The sequence below is a fragment of the Notamacropus eugenii genome, chromosome 1 (genome assembly GCF_028372415.1).
Source record: "Notamacropus eugenii isolate mMacEug1 chromosome 1, mMacEug1.pri_v2, whole genome shotgun sequence".
Taxonomy (NCBI): Eukaryota; Metazoa; Chordata; class Mammalia; order Diprotodontia; family Macropodidae; genus Notamacropus; species Notamacropus eugenii.
Genome location: NC_092872.1, coordinates 253739286 through 253763728, shown reverse-complemented (window position 1 = coordinate 253763728; position 24443 = coordinate 253739286). Strand labels below are relative to the sequence as shown.

Here is a 24443-nt window from a genome sequence, read left to right as displayed (position 1 = left end):
AGGATTCCAGTTTTGAGTCACTGAGCATAATTATGACCTTTTGTAAATCCCTTTAGATATGAATGCTTAAATTTCCTTATCTTTCAATGTTTTTTGATAAGGGTGTGGGTGAGAATCATAGGATCAGGAAAGTTCCCTGTTTGAGAACTAGGTCTTCTGGTCCTATGCTCTCAGTAAGTAGGGAAAGAAATTGATGTTTAGGGATAGGAAGGGTCTTGACGAAAGTCAGAATGCTAACAGGGGGATGGAGTCACAGTGCTATTTCTGTTATTATTCTCATGTCACTTAACCATCTTTTAGCTCAGTTTCCACATCCGTAAAATAGATATAATAATAATTATTATTTACTTGACTTTATTGTGAGGATTAGATGAGAAAGAAGGCAGGGCATGTCAATGTTTATTTTGCTTCAATCTTCTCTCTCAAGAGCAGTGTTTGAGATGAAGAAAGAACAAACATGGTTAAGAAGTCAGTTAAGCCCAAATGTAACTTAGGAGACAAGAAGATAGCACCTACCCTCTTTAATGTGAGGGCAAGCCATCAGGATTTGACAATCTGAAATCCAAACACCAGCTCCTCCCCAGGCTGGATTTGGAGAACTGCTCTCTCTTGAGGGTAACAAATACCCATACACAAATAGAAATTTTATTGTTGACAGTCTGCAACCCAAACAAGATGAACTGTACAAACTTCTTCCCTTCCCCCACTTTCCCTATGCAAGTTAGGATCAGGTTAGATTCAGGAACAGATTCCAAAACAACAAATCTGCAGACTTTTCCCTCCTTGGTTGCCAAACTATTCAAAATTAATGCACAGCTAACCCTGGCATTTGCTTGGCATTTGTACCACTTATTTTCTACCAATGGTTATAGAAGTCTGTGATCTGAGCTGGTACCTCCAATTGCTTTAGGACCATCTCTCAGGGCAATGGATCCTTGGGGACTCACCACAACTGCTCTTCTGGCTGGTGTTCTTTTCCTGATCTTCTTGTCTCTATGGATTCAAGGATCCAAAAGGGGGAAACTCCCGCCAGGTCCCACTCCTCTTCCCTTTATTGGCAACATCCTGCAATTGGATTTCAAGAACATCACTGCATCATTCTCACAGGTAAGGGATCTGGATTTGGGGTTTGAGTTGTTAGGGGAGACCCAGGGTCTTCAAATGAATAATTGAATCAGGACTCATAGCGATTTAAAGTCCTAGGTCTTGGATGATGTGAGTTGAAGACTCTGTAAGTGATATCCCCATTAACAATCGTGTTAGACATGCATTGATTGTTTTGTCAAAAATTTGGTAGCAAAAGAAATTCAACAATAGGACCAAATATTTACCTTTTCTAATGCATTACACTAGACTCTGAGACAACAAAGATTAAAATAAACCATTCAATTAATTAATTAGAACTTCTTCTGAACCTACTACGTACCAGGTACTGAGCCAGACACAGGAGAGAAACATGGTAAACAAAACAATCTCTCCTTGGAAGGAAATAGCTCCTGTCCCTTGGGACCTCATGTTCTACTAGAGGGGTACAATAATTTCATAGGTAAATAAGGAGAAGGTTATTAGATGACAGAGAAAGCACTGGTAAATGAGGGAACTCCAAAAAAGTTTCAAGTAGGAGAGGACTCTTGAGTTGGACCTTGAAACAACAGATTCTGATTAGAAGGGGGAAATGAATTCCAGGCATGGGAAGCAATCTGAGGAAAAGCAAAGAGTTGGGAGACAATATAGCCAGCAAGTAAGATTGACAAGAATTTAAAATTTGGGATGCGGGATAGTACCTTGTTACTGATGCAGTAGGGAGCCCCTGCTGACTTTTGAGTATAGATTCCACAGGAATATTCAGTTGTTATTTGTGCAAATTACTGATGGCAACAGAGAAATACTAGAAAGAGGTAATTGAATTTGGGTGGCATTAAAAGAATAGATGAAAATATGTTTTATTAAGTACTACTAATACTGCAATGTTATGAAGATAACATACCATAAGAGATTTCAAATACAAGTCATTTGGAAAGGCCTTGTGCACTTTAGGTCAAATTAACAAAACAGAAGATAACTTTTTAGGGTAAGTATAATGAAATCTGTTTACTGTAGTATTCATATGGATATTCAAGAATGATAACAAGCCAAGATATATAGATCTGGGAGTTATCTCCATAGTGATTATGAAGTTACCAACAACAAAAGTATAGAAAGAGAAGATGGTCTAAGACAGAACTATGGGGAACAGTCACAGATTTGTGGTTCATTATGGATTATGATTCAGTAAAGGAGATTGATAAGTAGCAATCAAACAGATAAAAGGGGTGAAGAGGGAGAGAGAGAGAAAGAGAGAGAGAGAGAGAGAGAGAGAGAGAGAGAGAGAGAATAGAGAAACCAAGAGAAAAGATAAGATGAGGAGAAGAGGGTAGTCAACAGTGTCAAATGCTGTAAAGGGGTCTACAAGAATGTGGACTGGGAAAAGGTCATCAGGTTTCGCTATTCAGGCACTATTAGTAACTTTCTAGAGATCAGATGAAGTAGAGTAATGAAGACTGAATAAAGGCTGCAAATATTTCAGAAATGACAAGAGAGGAAACAAAATTAGATAGCTTATTTAAGGAGATGACAATCCTCTCTGCATCCTCTGTTGCTTTTTTCCATATCCTGGGACAAACCTTCAATGAGTCATCTAGCCAACATGGAAACAGGCCCTTTTTATATTGTCTTTGCACTAGATAGGTACCAATATAAACTCTTCCTGAGAAAAACACTATGCCATACAATGACAGGGATTACCATGGAGCAAACTAAAACGAATAAGAGTATTATTTTGTTGTCCCACAGATAATGTCTTTGTATACCCAGAATCCATTAACAACATGTGATCTCATGCATGCATATATACACATATGTACACATGGATATGGATACGGCATGTTAAAAGATAGTTGTGGGGATAAATTACAACTTTCTGCAGTTTCACAATCAACCTCTTCGTATTTCTTGGCATTCTTTTCATAGCTGACTGAAAAATATGGCCCCATCTATACTGTTTATTTTGGAACCCAGCCTGTTGTGGTGCTACATGGATATGACCTTATGAAGGAGGCTCTAATTGATCAAGGAGATGCATTTACAGACAGAGGAATTATTCCAATATTTGAAGATGTACTCAAAGGACAAGGCAAGTTTAGTATATTCAAAAGAGTCATTGAAAAGCACAAAGGTATGGCAGAATATATCCAGTAAAAGTATTGTCCCATTCTCATTACGTAGGACAAGACCTTCATGAGGTAGATACCTAACATCTACCGTGTTGCCTTGCATTTTGGTTTGAATTAAATGAAATTAAACTTGAGTATTGAATTAAACACAAAAGTCCATGGCCACCATGTACATTGTGCCCTTCATTACCTCCAGTCTTATAAAGATCAATGTCTCATTCTTTTCCTTTGTCTAGGAGTTCTTTTCAGTCAAGGAGAGAGGTGGAAACAACTCCGTAGATTTTCCCTCAAGACACTAAGAAACTTTGGGACGGGAAAGAGAAGCATTGAAGAAAGAATTCAAGAAGAAGCCCAGTGCCTGGTGGATGAGCTCAGGAAAACAAAGGGTTGGTTTTCATTTCTGTCTTCCTGGGCATGTGGGTCAAACTGCTCACCTATTCCCAGGCCTAAATGAGACTTGCTTTGAGAATCATTTGAAAAGTCTCTGCCTTGGGACACTAACCAGCTTTTCACTCCACTGGGGCAGAGAACTCTCTTATCTCTTCTCACTCTCTGGTATTATAAGCTTATCTCAATTCCTCACAAAGGGTAAAGGAAATCATCCAGGAAACAACATGCACTAGCCTTAGAAGAATTAAACACCATATCCAGGTACAGACAGAAGAGATGTCCAGGTCTTACATGATTGGAAATGTTTCTGTTAAAACTATTTTTTTCTCCTTTGGTAACCTTCCTCTCATTAGGTCAGCCCACTGATCTCACCTTCATCCTTCGCTGTGCCCCAAGCAATGTGATCTGCTCCATCCTCTTCCATGAACGATTCAAGTACAATGATGAGAAATTTCTATATCTGATGAACTTGTTAAAGGAAGATGTTCAGGTGCTTAACTCAAAGTGGGTACAGGTAAGGACAGAGCTGTCTTCTTATTCTGTGGTTGTTTGTTAAGTTTCAGCAACAGGATCAATGTACCATAGCCTTTCATCTCGTAGCAAGGTCTCCAACACAAATGAGTACACACACGTTCACATATCACACCATCAAGGATAATAATATCATGCAATATATTTGGTTGTCAAATAAGGTCCACATAAATATTTTGTTCCCTATAGGCTTCTAAACTAGTTCTAGGTCAAACAAATACTTAAGTTATATGGATAAATGACTGATCGAGACCTGAGATATCCTAAGTAGGATAGAGTTCATAGGTGTTTTCACGCAAAATAGTGATCAACAAAGAGACTTTCCAGGTCATACTAGAGTGATTAGGAAGGACAGTTGCCTACACCTAAGTAAACAAATCATTTAGGTCAATAGCTTACACTGATTTTGGGAGTATTATGGCCTAGACTCTACAGTGGATGTATACATAGGATCAAAGCCTTCATTCACTGAAGGCAGAACTAAAGATCCTCATCCAGCCAAAAACAAACTTTCTTTTCTTTTACCCATATTCTATTCCATTTACAGTGTGGCATACATACTCTAGCTAAACCCTTGTCTAGTAGAATGTAAGAATTTTGAGAATGGGGACTGCTTCACTGTTGTCTATGTCATCATAGCCTCGCACAGGACTTGGTTCATAGTGAGTACTGAATGAATGCTTAATGGTTTTTATTAACTTAACATGAACTGGACTGCATTTGTAGGCTGCCTTAGTGTCTCTGTCTTCTTTGGTTTAATGTTGACTTTCCAAGGTAAATACCTCAAATATCAGTTTCTATTGAACAGAGAAATAATATTCTGATTTCTGGTCCCTCACTGGGTAGCACAACACTGGATGAAGTAGTTTTCAGATATTTACCAATTGAGGTTTAGATGTGAGAGGACTTATAAAATTTATAAAACCCTTGGGATTTGTTCAGAGTAGCTCACTTCTCTTGAGTATCCAGGGGGCTATCCCTGGGACTGCTGCTTTGATTGAGAGATCAGAGTAGCATAGAATTTGGGGAAAGAAAGGAGTTTAATGAATAGAGTGCTAGACCTGAAGGGAGGAAGAATTAATCTGCAACTTATCTCATATACTTAATAGTTGTATGACTTTTGGAAAGTCACTTCACTTCTTTTATTCTCTGTTTCCTTGTCTGTAAAATGGGGATAATAAAAGCACCTACCTACTAAAGTTGTTGTGAGACTCAGGTGAGTTAATATATGTAAAGCACTTTGGGGACTTATATAGTGATATATAAATGGTAGCTATTGTTGCTATTATTATTACTTCACAAAGAAGGAAACTAAGGTATAAAGAAGCAACATGACTTACCTGAGGTCACCAAATATGTCACAGGGCATGCATGCTGACTCAGCTCTACTGATTCCAAATCCAGTCATCTTTCAACTTAATCATTCTCTGCAGCAGAACAAACAACCTCATCTTCACAAAACAGACACAAACTAATTTAGCAAGAAACATGAAACTTTAATATCTCTAATTTTTTTGCTGATATTGTGAATTTTAGCCCCCTGGTCACCTGAAACCTCCTTACCCTTGGCAAGGAGAGTAAGAGTTCACCATTTCATGAAATGGTGGCCTTAGGTTCCATCTTCAATTTTACAAGAGCCAACAACTATCCTGCTCTTCCCTTACCACCCTTACATTTTCATCTTATAACCTTCAATGGCACCTGAAGGTTGGAAATACCTCGGTTGGGGCTACAGAGATAAGCATACTAGTATTTTCCACAAGATAGGAAGCAATATCCTGTTTATCCAGCATTCTAGACCCTCCAAATCTGGCATCCTCTTAACTCTTCACCTTTATTCATACATGACTCTCCTTCACATAATGTATGGAACATTCTCTGTCCCACAGTCAAACCCTGTGTATCTTTGACATTGTGGCTTTTATTCTGCTGTCCCCTATTTCATGAGTGTTCAGGGTCCTTTTTAACCTTTTGAATTTCTACCCACCCATTAAAGTCATACTCAAATGCCACCTACTTCATGAAATCTACCTTGCTCCCAGCAATCAGCAATGATCTTATGTTTTAGGAATACCCATCAGATTTTATATGCATTCCTCTGATGCACCAATCATGTGTTATTTATTTAAGAGTCATCTATGTGTATTTATCTTATTCCCCTTGTATAATATGAATTCCACATGGGCAGGAATGGCATCTATTAGAAATCTTGTATCTCTCTGGACACCTAATATTTTGCTCTACAATGATTAAGTACTTTATAATTATTCATTGAATTGACTTCAATGCATTAATAATTGATTAGCACAAAATTATTTGAACTAAATGAGAAATCTCATTTTACACGGTACCTTCTGACTTGACTATCCTCAAACACAGACAAAATACTAAGGCCATGACCTAGCTTCTCTTGAAAACCTTTACACATTGGTAAGAGGTTCCAAATCCTTTGGCAGCCCAGAGTCAACTGCATGCTGGGACCAGGTGCAATAGGGGGAATTTAATAGAGAAAACATCAATTACTGCTTAATCCATAACTGGTTGTTCAGTTAGTAACTTCAGCAAAGTCATCAATGTTTCTGTATATTACCCACAAAAGTGAACAGGAAGTGTTAGAAAGAGAAATTCCATTCACAGTACATAGCACATATAAAATATTTGGAAATCGGCTTGCCAACATTAGCAATGGCACTGTTTGAATATAACAATCAAAAAGCTCCCTTTATGGAAATGTAAACTAACCTAAATAATTAATAGAATCTCATTTGCTCATAGGTAATCTGAACTAATATAACAAGACTGACAACTCAACCTTAATTCTTTTACTTATATAATGCCATTCAAATTCAAAGATTATTTGATAGTATTAGAAAAATATGATAATAAAATTCATCTGAAAGGCAAAATGTCAAAAATCACAAGGGAAACCATAACTAAATGAATGAAGAAAGGAGCCTAGCACTATCTGGTTGGCAAATGATTTGTTACTAACTTAGAAATGGACAGTTAGTTCAGTGAAGTAGATGAAATATATTGCAATTAGAAACAAGTTACCCTGGTAACCTAATGCTTGATACACATATACACCTATGTATGTATATGTATATGTGTATATATGTAAATACATACATATAAACATATATACATATATATATACAACAACAACAACAAAACCACAACAAAACCCACCAGTCACTAGTGCAAGAATTCACTATTTGATTTTTTTTAAATGCTAGAAAACCTGATTTGTATTCTGACAGAAAGATAAGCTAAGACCAACATGTCACAATTTAAGCAAAGATTAGCTTCAGATGTAAACATAAAGATGGAAAAGGTCACATCATATATATGTTAGTGATATGAGGGCAAGTATGCCTCTTATGTATGCAAATAGGGAATTAAAATGGATTACAGACTCACAGAATTTAAAAAGGTCAATTTGTATATACAAAATTAAAAATTGTTGGCACAACAACAAAATCAATGCAGCTACACTTGGAAAGTTACCTGGTAGAAAAAGTTTGCAACAATTTTCTATGACAAAAATATTAATTTTCAAAAATGTTTTGAAATTATTAAATTTCAAAAACATTAATGAAAAAATTTATAAGGAATTTATTCAAATTTATTAGAGTTATTCACCAAGTGACAAATGGACAAAAATTATGCTCAAAGGAAAATGTCAAAGTTACAAAGAACCATATGAAATAATTGTTGCAAATCTCTAATAATTGAATAAGTGAAAACTAAAACAAATCTCACTCTCTTTTGGCAAAGATGATAACAAAATATTGGCAGAGCCTCAGAAAATTAATAGCATTACATATATATAATGTGATATAATATTATATTTTAATAACATTGATATGATGTTGATGGAGTCCATCTGGAAAGCCATTTGGAACTGTGCCTTAAAAATCAATAAACCCCATACCCTATTAGACAAGAAGGTCTCTCTTAGTTTTATCCCCTATAGACATCAGAGAAAAATGAAAAGGACTCATATTGAAAAAATTGTTCATATTAGTTTTTTAGATGTAGAACCTAACTGGAAACTTACAGGCTTACCCTTCAATTTGGTAATGACTGAAAAGTCATGCTACATTAATTTGATAGAATACTATTTTATTGAAAGAAATTATGAAAGGAATTGGTCAGAGAAAGTTCGGGAGAACTGTAAAAACTGATTCAGAATGAAATGAGATGAATCAAGAGATCATTTTATACAATTACAGCACATTGTAAAAACAAAGAACTTTGAAATACTGAATGATTCTGATCAATGCAATAACCACTATCAATTCCAGATGAGATATAATGAAATATATTACTCTTTTTCTTACTGAGAGGTGACAGCCTGAATACGCAGAATGAGACATACATTTATGATCATAGACAATGTGGGATTTTTGTCTCACTTGGCTATTCATATTTATTATGAGAAATCTTACAATTTTAAATTCAAGAGGCAGAAAGAAGCAATATTTGTTCATTGAAAACTAAAATTTAAAGAAAGAACTTGATTTTACTCTCTCTGCGCTAAAGAGAATCTTTCTCTTCCTCTCATTTCAAGTGCTGAAATGATGGTGAGAGCTTTCCTTTTCTTGAAGCCTTTATTTAATTCCCCTCCCACTTCTCCCACTCATCACCCCACTGGCAATTGACAGTATTGTACACTGCTAATGTCGCACCACGGGAGGAGAAAGAAGCATTGTCTTCTACCCATGTTTTTCATTGTCTGCACTGTATCCATTTCAGGCAGAGAAATGAAATTGTTTCTCTTCATTGAGACCAATAACTTTTGACTTCCATAGCATTGCTTTATATTACCATGTAACTTCCTCTATCCAGTTGGGATAAAATCTTTTTCTGATCAATGACTGCTAGAAATTCTACACTTTCATAATCAATACCAAGTCTTTCCTGAATGGATACTTTAAAAAAATTTCTGACTCTTTACTGTGCTTAAAAGATTGTCACAAAAATGGCCTCAAATGGCTTTCTTATAAAAGTCTTGATTTTTTTCCTTTCAAAGGTTTCAAAAAGTATTTAAACAAAGGAACATATTCTATATTAAAGGGACTATAGGAAAACAAGCATACTGACAAACCTCTGGTATAGTTGTGAATTGTTTAGGTCATCTGGAAATCTATTTGTATCTATCATTACCAAAATAGTAAAGCATGTATGTCCTTTGGACCAGCAATACCATTATTTGACCAATATCCCAAAAAAACATAAATAAGAAGGAAATATGCAAAACTGAAAGTTGCATGCAAAAAAAATTGAAACAAGTGTTTTTGGGGGCCTTCACAGTAGTTGAAACTAATGGGTTGCTCATTCAATGTGGGGACAGCTGAACAAATTAAGCTATTCAAAGTAACTGATATTATACTATATTTTAAGAAATGTTGAAAGGGACAACTTTACACCCCTAAAAATGGATGCCAAGTAAAGTGAGCAGAACCAGTTTGCTCAATAACAAAAACAGTGGAATGACAAACAACACACAAAGCTAAAATACTCTAACCACTATAAGGACACACCATGATTCCAGAGGAACCTCCATGAAACATGCTGCCCTCCATCTGACAGAGAGGGAATCTGCTTAAGATGTAGGATGTGATGCACATTTCTGACTATTGGAGATTATTTTTGCTTGGCTATCTTTACATATTGCAAGGGTTTTGTTTTTCTTTTGTTCTCAATGCATAGTGAAGGTGAGAGAGAAAATACTTTGTATTACTAAAAACAATTAATTAAACGTGAAATTAAATGCAATTGTCATGGAAAAGAAAATAATACTTAACAAGTAGAAATATAAATTTGTCTCTTTATGAAAGTAAACTCATCTATGTTTGTTTTGGTTTGGGGTGGGGGTGTCTAGCTCTACAACTTTTTACCAACATTCAGAATGTATCTCCCTGGAAAACATAAACAATTTTCCAGAAATGTGAAGGAAATGAGATGTTTCATGTTGGAAAAAGTTAAGGAACATCAAAAGGTACTGAATCCCAACAACCCTCAAGACTACATTGACTGTTACCTCTCCAAAATGCAACAGGTAAGATGCATTGGGAAGTACCTTGCTCATGGAGCAGGGGTGATAATCTAAGGATTCTTATAGACCACTCTGTTCAAAGCACAGGAAGTGATATTAGAGAGTCTCAAGGTATCCACAAACCCCAAAGTTTCCACTGGCTTTCTAGTAACTGGTCTTTCTTTGGTTTAACCCTGTCCTTTTTCTGAACTCTCTAAGTAAAATTGTTGTTATGGGCTGATGTGCGTTGTGGGGTCTTCTGAAAAGAATTCACAGACTCAGATGATCTCCAACTCAAGCAAAGACATTTATTGAGGATTACACTCTCCAGTAGTCTAATCTCCTCAGAGGAACAAGCAAGAACTATGACAGCAACAGAGATTTTTATAGAGCAGAAAGTACCACCAAATGTCCTGGGTCTGATCCAAATATCCTGGATCTGATCCAAACATCTTGGATCTGCTTCTAGCCGTGATCCCCTGGTTATAAAAATATACACAGTGGCAAAATAAAACTGTGCATGCAGATGCCCATAATGTACATGACTGTGATAGTATAATGAGCCTCTCACCTAAAGGACAATTTGCTATTACTGTGCAAGTGCCTACTTAGGGAAAATCCCTTCTGTGATTTTGTGGCCAACTTTTTGTCTAGGTAATGCATTTATTGGTTAAAACATATTTATCTTGGGCTGGAGGAGTTCCTCATTGTCTAGTAACTACTGTTGTTGATGCAGTTGTGACTAACAGCACAATTGCTGCTAACATTGCTATCATTATCAAAATGAGTTTGGAAGAGTTTCCCTTTCCTAGGTGATGAACTGAGGATCTGGGCTTTACTGTGTGGAGGATATTGTATTGCATAGTGATAATATGAAATAGTTAATGAACATTTACTAAATGTGTAATACGCATCAGGTACTTTGCTAAGTGCTGAAGACAAAAAAGAGGCAAAAGATGGACTCTACCCTCAAGGAGCTTACAATCTAATGGGGGATATAATTTGCAATCAAATACATACAAAGTAAGCTCTCAACAGGAGGATTTGAATGCAGCGAAGGACTTAAAGAGTCAAGAAAACTTGATCTGAAAGTCAGTTGCAGACACTTCCTAGCTGTGTAACTCTGAGCAATTCATATCACCACCTCTGCCTCAGTTTTCTCATCTGTAAAATGGGAATAAAAACATTTATCTCTCAGGGTGATTGTGAAGATAAAATGAGATGCTTGTAAAGGATGCCTTTAACTTTAAAGCATAGGCAGCAAATGACTCAGCATATTGAACATGGGGCTCAGGAAAACCTGAATTCAAATCCAGTCTCAGACACTTTCTAGCTCCATGACCACTGGCAAGTCAGTTAATGTCTGAATAAATGTATCCACTGGAGAAGGAAAAGTCAATCACCACAGTTTCTTTGCCAAGAAAAGGTGAAATGGATTCACAAAGCATCAGACATAACTGAAATTATTGAACAACAGAGGACAAATCTTAAAACATTATATAAATGCTAGCCATAACTAGATTCCATAAAAGCACTCAAAATCAATTTTCTCTTTATTTTGCTCCACAGAGAAATGAAAAAGATACAAAAGCCTCCCAGAAACCCTATAAACATATTCAGAAAACAAATAAAACACTTATATTACACCTTACTCTCATCCTGGCAAAGAAAATTTCCTCAGAGTTGCCATCGGGACATCAGTCCAGCATTCTACTTCAACCTGAACTCTCTTCCAGTCTTGAATACTTTCACTCAGACTGATAGAGGAAGCTAGGTTGTCATATGGATAGAGTACTGAGTCTGAAGTTAGAAAGATTGGTGTTCAAATCTAGAGATGGACACTTTCTAGCAGTAGACAAGTCATTTAACATGTCTACATCTATTTCTTTAACAATAAAGTGGAGACAATTATAGCATCTACCTCCTATGGTAATTGTAGAGACAAAATGAGATAATATTTGTAAGGTACTTTGCACAGTGCCTTGAACATAATAGATATTTGGTAAGTGGTTTTTTTTCTTTCATTCCTTCAAAGTCTAAGCCATTAGACTTATTCTAGAAGAAAATAATTTTGGCAGTGCTGAACAGGCAATTCTCTTTCCCATTGCATCTGAAGTGTTCAACTAACTCCTGTCAATGGGAGACAGGTCTATAGCAGAGAAGAGTAGAAAGTAAATGTCTTCCTCTCCTCCCCCTTAACCATATATGGACAGTAAGCTTTAACCTTTTTTTCTCTATTCACAATATGAACACCCTAGTTCAGGTCAACATCATCTCTTACCCAGAAATAGCATTTTTCTCCTAACAGTTCTCCAAACACCAAGACTCTCAATCCATTCTTCACAAATCTGCAGTTAACACTCATAAAGTGCAAGACTCAGTGGGTCATTCCCATGATCAGAAAGTTTCAGGTCTCTTAAGCAAAGAAAATTTCATCTGTTTGGCTTTTGACACCCTTCACAATCTGGCTCCAGCCTTTCTTTCTAGCTTGGTTATATATTTCACCCATCACTCTCTCTGTTCAAGACAAACTGACCTCCTTGTTGTTCTCTGTATAAAATATTCCATATTTTGCTTCTTTACCTTTATACAGTTTGATGCCCATTCCTGGAATACTCTTGCTTGATTTCCTCAACTCTAAACAGTCCTAATATCCTTCCACATTTAGCTGTCCCTTATTCCTCCTATTATTAGTGTCCCACCCAAAAGTTTCTATGTATTTATTTTGTACATATCCCATGAACACTTCTCTTTAAATGTGTAGTATTCCCTCAGTAGAATGTAAACTCCTTGAGGATAGACACTGTCTTATTTTCATCCTTTGCCTTTATCTCCCCACTTCCTAGTACTCTGCCTGGCATATAACAGACATTTCTTATGTATTTGTAGATTAAGTGATTTTATGCACTGAAAAAAAAATGTTAAACTCCAGGGAAGCAAAGCCAATATGATGGAGTAGTAGAACGAACCTGCTCTAGGTCCCCCCCAATAGCCTATAAAATACCTGTAAAAAATGACTCTACACAAATTCCAGAACAGCAGAAACCACAAAATGACAGAGTGAAACAGATTTCTAGCCCAAGACAGCCTAGAAGCAGGACAGGAAAGGTCTATTGCACTGGACTTAGAGCAGAGCACAGTTCAGCCTGGGCCACATGGCACCACACAGCATGAACAGGATTGGAGCAGGCTTCAGGGAGCAGAATCACCAGCAGCAGCTGCGGTTCTCAGATTTGTCAAACCACAAACACCAAAGACAGCTTAAAACTCTTTCACCTGGGTGAGAGGGGAGCACTGGTTGGCCTCAAGCCTGGCCCTGGGGCAGTGGAAACTACTGCCACAGCAGTGTGCATTTTGGGAACCCTACACCTAAAGACCCTGGGGAAAGCAAGCAACCAATCTTCCTCTCAGTCCCGAGTGGCAGTCGTAGGGTGAGGAGGAGCACTGGTGCTGGAGTGGTGGATCTGGTGGTGGCTATGAGAAGGAAACCCTACTCACAGTTCTAGGGCAGAAAAGACTGTGTGAGGTTGTTCCAAGACCAGAGTGCAGGCCAAGAGAGGAGGAAACCCCTCTCTCTTGATTGTGATACCTTGGAGAAACTGAGAACTTACAAGTCCATAGAATATATCCTCCACATGACAAAGGAATCTCAAAAGTCAAGCAACTGTAGAAATGCTCAAAAAGGGAAAAAATAAGACTATAAAAGGTCACTTTCTTCAAATATTTTCTTCCATCCTTTTGGATGAGGAAGAACAAAGCATACCATCACAGGAAGACATAAAAGTCAAGGCTTCTGCATCCAAAACCTCCAAAAAAAATGGAATGGCCTCAGGCTTTGGAAGAGCTCAAAAAGGATTTTGAAAATCAAGTAAGAGAGGTGGAAAAAAACTGGGAAGAGAAATGAGAACAATGCAAGAAAATCATGAAGAGAAAGTCAACAGCTTGCTAAAGGAGACCCAAAAAATGTTGAAGAAAATAGTACCTTTAAAATAGACTAACCCAAATGGCAAAAGAGGTTCAAAAGCCAATGAGGAGAAGAATGTTTCAGAAATCAGAATTAGCCAAATGGAAAAGGAGGTCCAAAAGTTTATTGAAGAAAATAGTTCTTTAAAAATGAGAATGGAACAGATGGAAGCTAATGACTTTATGAGAAACCAAGAAATTATAAAAACAAAAACAAAAGCAAAAGAATGAAAAAATAGAAGACAATGTAAAATATATCATAGGAAAAACAACTGACGTTGAAAATAGATCCAGGAGAGCTCATTTAAAAATTATTTGTCTACCTGAAAACTGTGATCAAAAAAAGAGCCTAGACATCATCTTCCAAGAACTTATCAAGCAAAACTGGCTTGATATTACAGACCCAGAGGGTAAAACAGAAATGGAGAGAATTCACTGATCACCTCCTGAGGGAGATCCCAAAAAGAAAACTCATAGGAATATTGTAGCCAAATTCCAGAGTTCCCAGGTCAGGGAGAAAATACTACAATCTGCCATAAAATAACAATTCAATATTGTGGAAATACAATCAGGATAACACATGATTTAGCAGCTTCTACACTAAGAAATCTAAGGACACGGAATGTGATATTCCGGAGATCAAAGGAAATTGGATTAAAACCAAGAATCACCTCTCCAGCAAAATTGAGTATAATACTTCAAGGGAAAAAAATGAAACTTCAATGAAGTAGAGAACTTCTAAGCATTCTTGTTGAGAAGACCAGAGCTGAATAGAAAATTTGACTTTCAAATACAAGAATCAAGAGAAATAAGAAAAGGTAAACAGGAATGAGAATTCTTAAGTAACTCATTAAAGTTGAACTGTTTACATTTCAACATGGAAAGATGATATTTGTAACTAATGAAACCTTTTTTCAGTATTAGAGTAGTTAGAGGGAATACACACACACACACACACACATACATGTATATATGTATAAATATGTATATGTAGGTATGTATAAATATATATACGTAGGTATGTATGGGTATGTATGAATGAGTTGTGGCCTAAATTAGTGAAGTGATTGTGTCAGTGTCACACAGGGTAAAATGGAAACAGGTGGATAGTGGAATGACCCGAAGGGGAGACCTAATAACATGTTCCCTAGAACAAAAATTGGGATCTCTATTGTTTTTCAAAAAGAAGGCTCAGACAAAGTTTGTGTGTGTATATATCTATATACACACACACACATATGCATATATATAATTTGTGTGTATATATATATATACATGTATATGTAGACACACATATACATATACATAAATACATAAGTGTACATATGTATATATGTGTGTATGTGTGTGTATGTATATATATGTGCATGGGTGAGTATACATATATATACCCAAACTTTGCCTCAGCCTTCTTTTTGAACAACCATAGAGAGCTCAATTTTTGTTCTAGGGAACATGTTATTAGGTCTCCCCTTTAAGCCATTGCACTATCCACCCGTTTCCATTTTACCCTGTGTGACATTGACTTCACTACTCTAGGCCACAATTTCCCTCTTTGTAAAGAGTGTGTTGGGCCAAGTAATCTCCTATGCTCTTCCAAATTCTAAAACTAAAGAGTTTGCATGCTTCATAGGATTTCACATAGAATCTGTGAGTTGGATGGGGCTCCAGCAACCACCTACCCTTAAGGGCTATAACACAAATGGATTAGGATGTTTTTGCTTCCACGTTCCCAGGAGACAGAACTTATCACAAAGGTTTGAAATTACAAAGATACATTTCATTTCCACATGAGGTGGATAAAGTCCAATATTCTAATGAAATTCTTCATTAAGTAGTAAGTTCTTCCATCTGTGAAATTCTCAAGCTGAGACTGGATGAGCACTTAAGGGAGATTTTTCTTTTCTTTTTTTAAATTTGTTTTAAGTTTTCAACATTCATTTTCACAAAATTTTCAGTTCCAAATTTTCTCCCCATCTCTCCCCTCCCCCACCCCAAAACTCTGAGCATTCTAATTGCCCGTATCACCAATCTGCCCTCCCTTCTAACATCCCTCCCTTCCCTTATCCCCATCTTCTCTTTTGTCTTGTAGGGCAAGATAAATTTCTATACTCCATTACCTGTATTTCTTATTTCCTAGTTGCATACAAGAACAATACTAGACGGTTGTTCCTAAAACTTTGAGTTCCAACTTGTCTTCCTTCCTCCCTCCTCACCCATCCCCATTGGGAAGGCAAGCAATTCAATATAGGGCATATACATGTAGTTTTGCAAATGACTTCCATAATAGTCGTGTTGTGTAAGACTAAGTATATTTCCCTCCATCCTATCCTGTCCCCCATTTCTTCTGTTCTCTCTTTTGACCTTGTCCCTCCCCAAAAGTGTTGACTTCTAATTGCTCCCTCCTCTCATTGCGCTCCCTTCTATCATCCCCTCCACCCTGCTTATCCCCTTCTCCCCCACTTTCCTGTATTGTAAGATAGGTTTTCATACCAAAATGAGTGTGGATTTTATTCTTTCTTTGAGTCAAATGTGATGAAAGTAAACTTTATGTTTTCTCTCTCACCTCCCCCTTTTTTCCCTCCACTGAAAAGTCTTTTTCTTGCCTCTTTTATGAGAAATAATTGGCCCCACTCCATTTCTCCCTTTCTCCACCCAATATGTTCCTCTCTCACCCCTTAATTTCATTTTTTTAGATGTGATCCCATCCTATTCAACTCACTCTGTGTGTGTGTGTGTGTGTGTGTGTGTAATTCCACTAACTACCCAGATACTGAAAAATGTTTCAAGAATTACAAATATTGTCTTTCCATATAGGAATGTAAACAGTTCAACTTTCAGCAAGTCCCTTATGATTTCTCTTTCCTGCTTACCTTTTCATGATTCTCTTGATTCTTGTGTTTGAAAGTCAAATTTTCTTTTCAGTTCTGGTCTTTTCACCAATAATACTTGAAAGTCCTCTATTTCATTGAAAGACTATATTTTCCCCTGAAGTATTATACTCAGTTTTGCTGGATAGGTGATTCTTGGTTCTAGTCCTAGTTCCTTTGACTTCTGGAATATCATATTCCACGCCCTTTGATGCCTTAATTTAGAAGCTGCTAGATCTTGTGTTATCCTGATTGTATTTCCACAATACTTGAATTGCTTCTTTCTAGCAGCATACAATATCTTCTCCTGGACCGGAAAACTCTAGAGTTTGGCTACAAGGTCCATAGAAGTTTCCCTTTTTGGATCTCTTTTGGGAGGTGATCTGTGGATTTTTTTCGATATTTAATTTGTCCCCTGGTTCTAAAATCTCAGGGCAGTTTTCCTTGATAATTTCATGAAAGATGATGTCTAGGCTCTTTTTTGGTCATGGCTTTCAGGTAGTTCCATAATTTTTAAATTTTCTCTCCTGGATCCATTTTCCAGGTTAGTTGTTTTTCCAATGAGTTATTTCATAATATCTTCCATTTTTTCATTCTTTTGGTTTTGTTTTGTGATTTCTTGGTTTCTCATAAAGTCATTAACCTCCATCTGTTCCATTCTAATTTTGAAAAAACTATGTTCTTCAGTGAGCTTTTGAACCTCCTTTTCCATTTGGCTAATTCTGCTTTTGAAAGCATTCTTCTCCTCATTGGCTTTTTGAACCTCTTTTGCCAATTGAGTTAGCCTATTTTTCAAGGTGTTATTTTCTTCCGCATTTTTGGGGGTCTCCTTTAGCAAGGTGTTGACCTGCTTTTCATACTTTTCTTGCATCTCTCTCATTTCTCTTCCCAGTTTTTCCTCCACCTCTCTAACTTGATTTTTAAAATCCTTTTTGAGCTCTTCCATGGCCTGAGACAATTGAATATTTATTTTGGATATTTGAGATACAGAAACCTTGACATTTATGTCTTTCCCTGAAGGTAAGCATTTTTCTTCTTCATCTGAAAGGATGGGAGAAGATATCTGTTCACCAAGAAAGTAACCTTCTGTAGTCTTATTTTTTCCCTTTTTGGGGCATTTTCCCAACCAGTTACTTGACTTTTGGTTCCTTTGTCAAGAGTAGGATAGACTGGGGATCTGTAAGATATCAGTTCCTCCAAGGTGGCACAATCAAGTGTGTACACTGGTCTGAGAGCAAGCAGAAGTTTTTGTGACCAAAATCTGAGTGGCAGAGTTTCCTCTCCACAACCACCTCATCTCCAGTTCCGCCAAGCCAGCACTGGGGGAATGAGATTCAGATAAGCTGTGGGGGCAGGGACACCATTCATTGTGAGATAAAGATCAGCTGCTCAAATCTCCCAGGAGAATTAGGTGTGGGCAGGACCACTACGCAGGGCAGAGGTAAGAATCAGCTACTCAGAGCCCCCAGGGGTTTTAAGATTCAACAATGGATGTGGGCTGCTGCAGGGGCCCCTGTGGGATCAGCTGCCACCTGCCTGATGTGACCTCTGCTGGTGCAGCCTGAGATTGGAGCTATGGGAAGGCCTTCTCCCTTCTCAGCTAGCTGAAAAACACCCTGTCACCGACCTTTGGCACCTGTGGGTTGAGGGATCTGCTAACCACTGCTGCTGAGGCTGGGGATTCTGCCCCTGAGGCCTGCTCATGTCCTCCTCCCAGAGCCGTGCCATGTGGCCAAGGCTGGGCTAGGCTCCACTCCGTGTCTGATGTGACAGACATTTCCAATGGGCCTTTCAGGTCACCCTGGGCTGGAAATCTCCTCCACTCCATTGTTCTGTGACTTCTGCTGCTTTAGAATTGTGGGTCTTTCTACTCCATCTTGGCTCTGCCCCAAGATTTTTCAGAGGATATTTCTGATCAGTCACAGGTTGAATGGTTGAAGTTCACATTCCCTACAAATTTGGAACTTCTGTGTTCTCCACCCCAAAACATTTCTTTCAATTCCCCATTCCTAATATCTGAAATTCATTATTATTGTTGCTTTACAAAGATGCTGTCCTGTTTTGTGGTAAAAATATCAGGTTAAGGGGTCATTCGCCAGTTCATAAAGGTATTAAGTATTTAGGTTCTTGATCAGACTTTCTCAATACCATACAATATTGTTGATAGTAAATAGAGACCTGAAAGAAATCCAACTCTATCCCAATACATATGAGGAAATGGGAACCCACAGGAATTAAGTGACTTTCCCATGGACACATAGACACTTCCTATCTGGTGCTAAATTTAAATCCAGGTCTTCCTGATTCAAAGTCTAGTGCTCTAGCCCCTATACCATATTGTTTGAGAGAGAGAAGGTTGCCTGGGAAAAGCAAACCTATGGTTCGCTAGTGGAAGAATGAGGGCTTTCCAATGTTTCTAGTCTTTTAGGATCAGAAAATGAAGGTGGGAGGGCTTGTAGGACAAATTTTATGTACTTCATATGGTTACTAATGACTTCCCCTGTTTTCTCTCATTATTTCATCTACTTTGTATCTCTCCTTTAGGAGAAAGATAATCCCCAGTCTGAATTTGACTTGGAGAATCTATTAGCAACTGCATCAAACTTACTGTGTGCAGGAACAGAACCAACTAGCAGCACTCTAAGATATGGCCTGCTGCTCATTCTGAAGCATCCTGAGGTCCAAGGTAAAGTACAAGGATTGCTTTGCTTACCGACCAGATGTGCTTTCCTAGCCCTGTACCTTTCTCAGGAACTTGCACCATATTTTCACACTTGGGGTTTCATGATTCCACCACAGATCAGCAACAGGTCACACAGTAGCATATTTAAGAAAATAGAACACTTGGACAGGATGTAGTACTTATTAAAGTATGTGAAAGTCTGTCTTTGGAAATTCAACTCATTTTAACAAATTTCTGTAAAGCTCCCACTGAGCACCCTCAGTTCAGTGCTTAGGATTCAAAGACTCAAATGAAACACCCTCTCTTGTGAAACAGTTTATGTTCTACCAGGGTTGGTTCTGCTGGATCCAAAGAGGCAGGACTAGGAACCATGGATAGAGGTTGACATTGAAAAACAGAGGCTTCGTATAAGGAAAGACCAACTATTCAAATTCTCCCCAAAGCCCATCTAACTGCCCTGGAGATCATGAGTTCTCATTTACTGGAGGTTCTCATGCAAAGGCTGGAAGAATATTTGTTCATTCCATTAGAAACAAGATTCCTCTTCAAATTTGTGTGGTCATAGGTGAAAATAGGCCATTTCTAATGTTGAGATTCTATGTCTCAGCAACTTAGGATATTGAGACAGGAGATGAGATACATACCTGGTGAATAATTTAAATCAAAATGATAATGTCATTACTAGCACTAACAAATTCAAAGTAAGACATCTACTTTATTTGACAATAATAGCTGGCATAAACATAAAAAATTTAAAGTTTACAAATCACCTAACATATATAGTTTCACTTGATACCCTCGAAGGGAAGTGAAGATATCATCTCCATTTTACACATCATGGGATATTAGTTTTAGAGGCATGGAGAAACTTAGAAAACAGATAATTTATGATCCCTATTTTTCAGATGAGGAAAATGAAGCTTAGTTAAGCCTGAATTTATAGAGATGGAGTCTAAAGAGAATCCAAACACAGTTCTTCCTGACTCCTATCCACCAAGCCACAGAAAAATATCCCATTGCTCTTGATTTGAGAATCATCTTAGGTCATGTGCTCAGGCAAATACTCAACATGAATTCTTGAGCATTCCCAGACCAGGAAACTCTAGTTATTTCTATTTTTATGCCTGCAGCAAAAATTCATAGGGAAATTGATCGTGTAATTGGACCACATCGAGTTCCTTCCATGAATGACAGACAAGATATGCCCTATATGGATGCTATGGTTCATGAAGTGCAAAGATTCATTACCCTCAAACCTTTCAACTTTCCCCATGCACTGAACCAGGATATCCAGTTACATCAATATGTCATCCCAAAGGTCAGTATTCATGGTGCCATGGGATCTAGTGTTTTAAGACAACAGTCTAATTATCACATTTTAGACATGAGAAAATCAAGTCCCATTGTTATGAAGTCATAGGAAGTTACAACTTAAGGTAGTGTTTTGTAACATATGAGCTATTTTGGATGTGGTGTTGAATGAAGAAAGAGGGGAAAGTGTATAGTTACCTTGGTTCTCTCCACTTCAGTTTCACCATGGCAACACTATGGAAAGAAGATAACGGTAAGAATGCTCAAGAGAAAATTTGGTTTATGTCATTTCCTTTTACTAGACAGTGAAGTAGAGAGTATAAATAATACTCTCTGTCGCATTGTGGAGATGGAACCAATGAGTATCACGTCAAATGACTTGCCCAAAGTCATTTAAAAATGTTGGAATTGAAATTAGAAGCTAGTTCTTGAGATTCTAAAATACTGATTTCTGGGGTTACTGAATAAACATTAATTTGATTAGGTTGAAGTTTCCTAGCAAGGACTCAGTAGAACTTTTCTATTTCAAAGAAAAGAGTATCCCATCTAATTTCACACTTAATATATCCTATTGAGTACAGTGTTCACTTCAAATCATCAACACTTTAGTAAGAACCTACTATGTGAGAATTTCTGAGCCAAATGCTATTGAAAAGAGGCAAGAATAGAAGGGTATTTGACCAAGAGTACATTGGTTTCCCCTGGAGGAAATACAATTTGGAACCAGAAAAGTCCACACAAAGTATTTCTTTCCTCCACACCCAAGCTGTGATTTGATTGGCTTGATGCCTTCCTGCTAAAGAAATTCCCTCAGGAGGAACTTTGGTTTACTTCAAAAGGTTTTAAGCATTGGCTGGGACACTAACAATTCACATATCCTGCCCAGAGTCACACAGGCAGTAGGTGTAGACTTGAAATATAGACCAAAGAACTGATGAGAGAGAGAGAGCACAAAGAGCTCGGGGCCTTAGCCACACTTCCTGTAGGAAGCTCAAGCCAATCCTTGAAGAAAGCTAGACATTCAAAAAGGTTGAACTGAGCAAAGAGTGCCTTCCAGGCATGGGACATGGCCATTATTAGAGGCATGAAGATAATTGAGGGAACCTTGTCATGGGGAATTGCAGTTGGATCAATTCAGCTGGAACTCCAAAGAGGGCATGTTGGGAACAAAAAGGGGGACATTAACTTGGAAAGCTAAAATGGGGCCTATGCAGATTCTTAATGGCTTGACCTCCTGGACTAGACCATCCATAAAGAAGTGTGGATTTAGTACTAGAGACAATAGGGAGCCACTGAAGATTCTTGGAACTGGAATACAAAGGATATTCATGATAACAGATGACTTTTTTCCTGGAATTTTTTCCCTCTAGGGAACAACAATCTTCCCAATGATATTCCCAGTTTTACATGACAGCAAAGAGTTTCACAACCCTGACCAGTTTGACCCCCACCACTTCCTGGAGAAGAATGGGAAATTCAAGAAAAGTGACTACTTCATGCCTTTTTCCATTGGTAAAAAGAAACCCTTCCCATCTCTATCACTCTACAAAGAGAATGCTGTTCCACCACCCACCCTCCTCTGACTGAGTCACTTCCTAGTAGCTCTTCTGATGACACCCTTCCCCACTGTGGTGTATTAGACACTGCTTTTCTAATATTCCCATGGCCTTGCTTCTGTTTAGATTCCCTCAACAGATCAGCTGTTCCTCTTAGCTGGCTCACCTACCCCCTTATTTTAGTGGAACTGACTTCATTGCAAGATCCACTGCACAAGGGCTCCCCATGGGAAGAATAGTATGATGAGGGAATTCTTTCCTGCCCATATTGACCATTAGTGGCTGAAATACAACACTGTAATAAGTGTCACCATTTCTGCCCATCATCATCCTTCTGTTTTACTCTTTTTCCCACTATTGTCCTTGATCATTGAGTCTGCTTTATGTGGTCAGACACTGTGATGTTTTGTGAAGATCTCAAAGTACAATTTTATTTCTTTCCAGGAAAACGGTCTTGTCTTGGGGAAGGCCTGGCAAGGATGATGTTGTTTTTGTTCTTTACTACCCTTCTACAGAATTTCACCCTCAAATCAGTTGGAGATCCTAATGAAATTAGCATCAAGATCAATCATGTTGGGTTCACCAATGTTCCACCATATTACCAACTATCCTTTTTTCCTCGTGAAGGAATAAGACCAAGTTGATTTGGTAAATTATACAGCTGGTTTCATTTTTGCACTCAGTACTCTCTTTTTTTTTTTACTGGAATCTCTTTGAGGGAAAGAAAAATTCCCATCAGTGATAAAAATGAGTCTTAATTTCCAGAGGAAAGTCAGGTTAATATCTTGTATGTCATTTTGTAATACGGGCTGCCTTTTAGATATTCATGTGCAAATTTCTTACCAGTGTCTCCAGTCAAGATCTAATTCACATCCTCACTTCTGGTTCTAGAAAATGGAGACAGATCTGTAAAATATCCCCCCAAAAAAACCCATATTAGTTTGTAATTTTCAAATGTCCTGATGGACCATCTTATTTTGCATTGCATAGCTTTTGGTTGTGAACATAGAGTACAATAAATGTGGTGGTGTTGCCAATTACCCCTAAATGGCAAACATGTGCCTGCCTTTCCATACTTTAAGGATTTGTGACTTCAGAAGCATCATGGTAATATGGAAAGAACCCTTTCTTTAGAGGCAGAGGACCTGGGACCAATCCTGCCTCTAATGCTAACAACTTGCATGTCCTGGGACAAGTCAATTCACTATTTATTCTCACATCAGATGCTTTATCTCTATAATGAATGGGTTGAACTACATGGGCTCAGAGTCCCTACTGACTCTCCATCTATGATACTTTGATCAGTGGAGATAGTCAGTGCATCCATCCATCCTTGATTTAGTGGACCATTTTCAAAGGTTAAATTCAAAGGAAAATCATCCTCTGGTGACAGCCATACTAGTGATGGACTTCTCTGCTACTGGTTAATATGGTCACCAGGTGATTAAGTTACTGTGGCTTGGTGGACCCATAGCTTTCTATTGCTGTACAGTCTTCTAACGTTTAGGTCCTAACCACCCAAGATCACATCCATGCTACAACAAAGCACAATACATCAATCTCTCAAGGATCTGTGATTTTGTTGGCAAAGTCCCAGAAGAGTAAGAACTCAACTATCACTCACTAGCTAAATCTAAGAAATATAACTAAAGTTTTTAGATATCATTGAACTTGCCTATGACCACACAGTTCTAAAGAGTTATTTGAAGAATTCAGACACACATTTTTCAGACTCCAAGTCCAGCATTCTATCCACTATAACACACTATCATCTCTTCCTGGGATTCACACCTTCTGCATCTCTCCTTTTCCTTCACTTCCATGTCACCCTATTTTCCGATATCCTCCCTTCATCTCTTGCATCACTTTCTTCCTTTCAGCATCTTG

At 37.8% G+C, this 24443-nt stretch overlaps 1 protein-coding gene across 2 annotated transcripts; it reads left to right on the top strand.

Annotated features, from left to right (window-relative positions):
- The first annotated feature begins 912 nt into the window (after positions 1-912).
- On the top strand, positions 913-23257 carry LOC140525036 (cytochrome P450 2C23-like). 2 transcript variants are annotated; one of them, XM_072640026.1, is made up of 9 exons: positions 913-1107; positions 3010-3172; positions 3449-3598; positions 3956-4116; positions 10021-10197; positions 19551-19692; positions 20820-21007; positions 22371-22512; positions 23001-23257. In XM_072640026.1, the coding sequence occupies exons 1-9, from the start codon at positions 928-930 to the stop codon at positions 23198-23200; spliced, it is 1503 nt and encodes a 500-aa protein (XP_072496127.1). In that variant the 5' UTR covers positions 913-927; the 3' UTR covers positions 23201-23257. The 2 variants fall into 2 exon arrangements, with proteins under 2 accessions (XP_072496127.1, XP_072496119.1); XM_072640018.1 differs by lacking the exon at positions 10021-10197 and having other exon boundaries at positions 928-1107.
- The last annotated feature ends 1186 nt before the right edge of the window (positions 23258-24443 follow it).

Coding starts and splice junctions, on each gene's coding strand:
- LOC140525036 (XM_072640026.1), top strand. CDS start 928: ATGGATCCTTGGGGACTCACCACAACTGCTCTTCTGGCTGGTGTTCTT. Junction 10,198..19,550: donor ACCTCTCCAAAATGCAACAG/GTAAGATGCATT, acceptor TCTCTCCTTTAG/GAGAAAGATAATCCCCAGTC. Junction 19,693..20,819: donor GAAGCATCCTGAGGTCCAAG/GTAAAGTACAAG, acceptor TTATGCCTGCAG/CAAAAATTCATAGGGAAATT.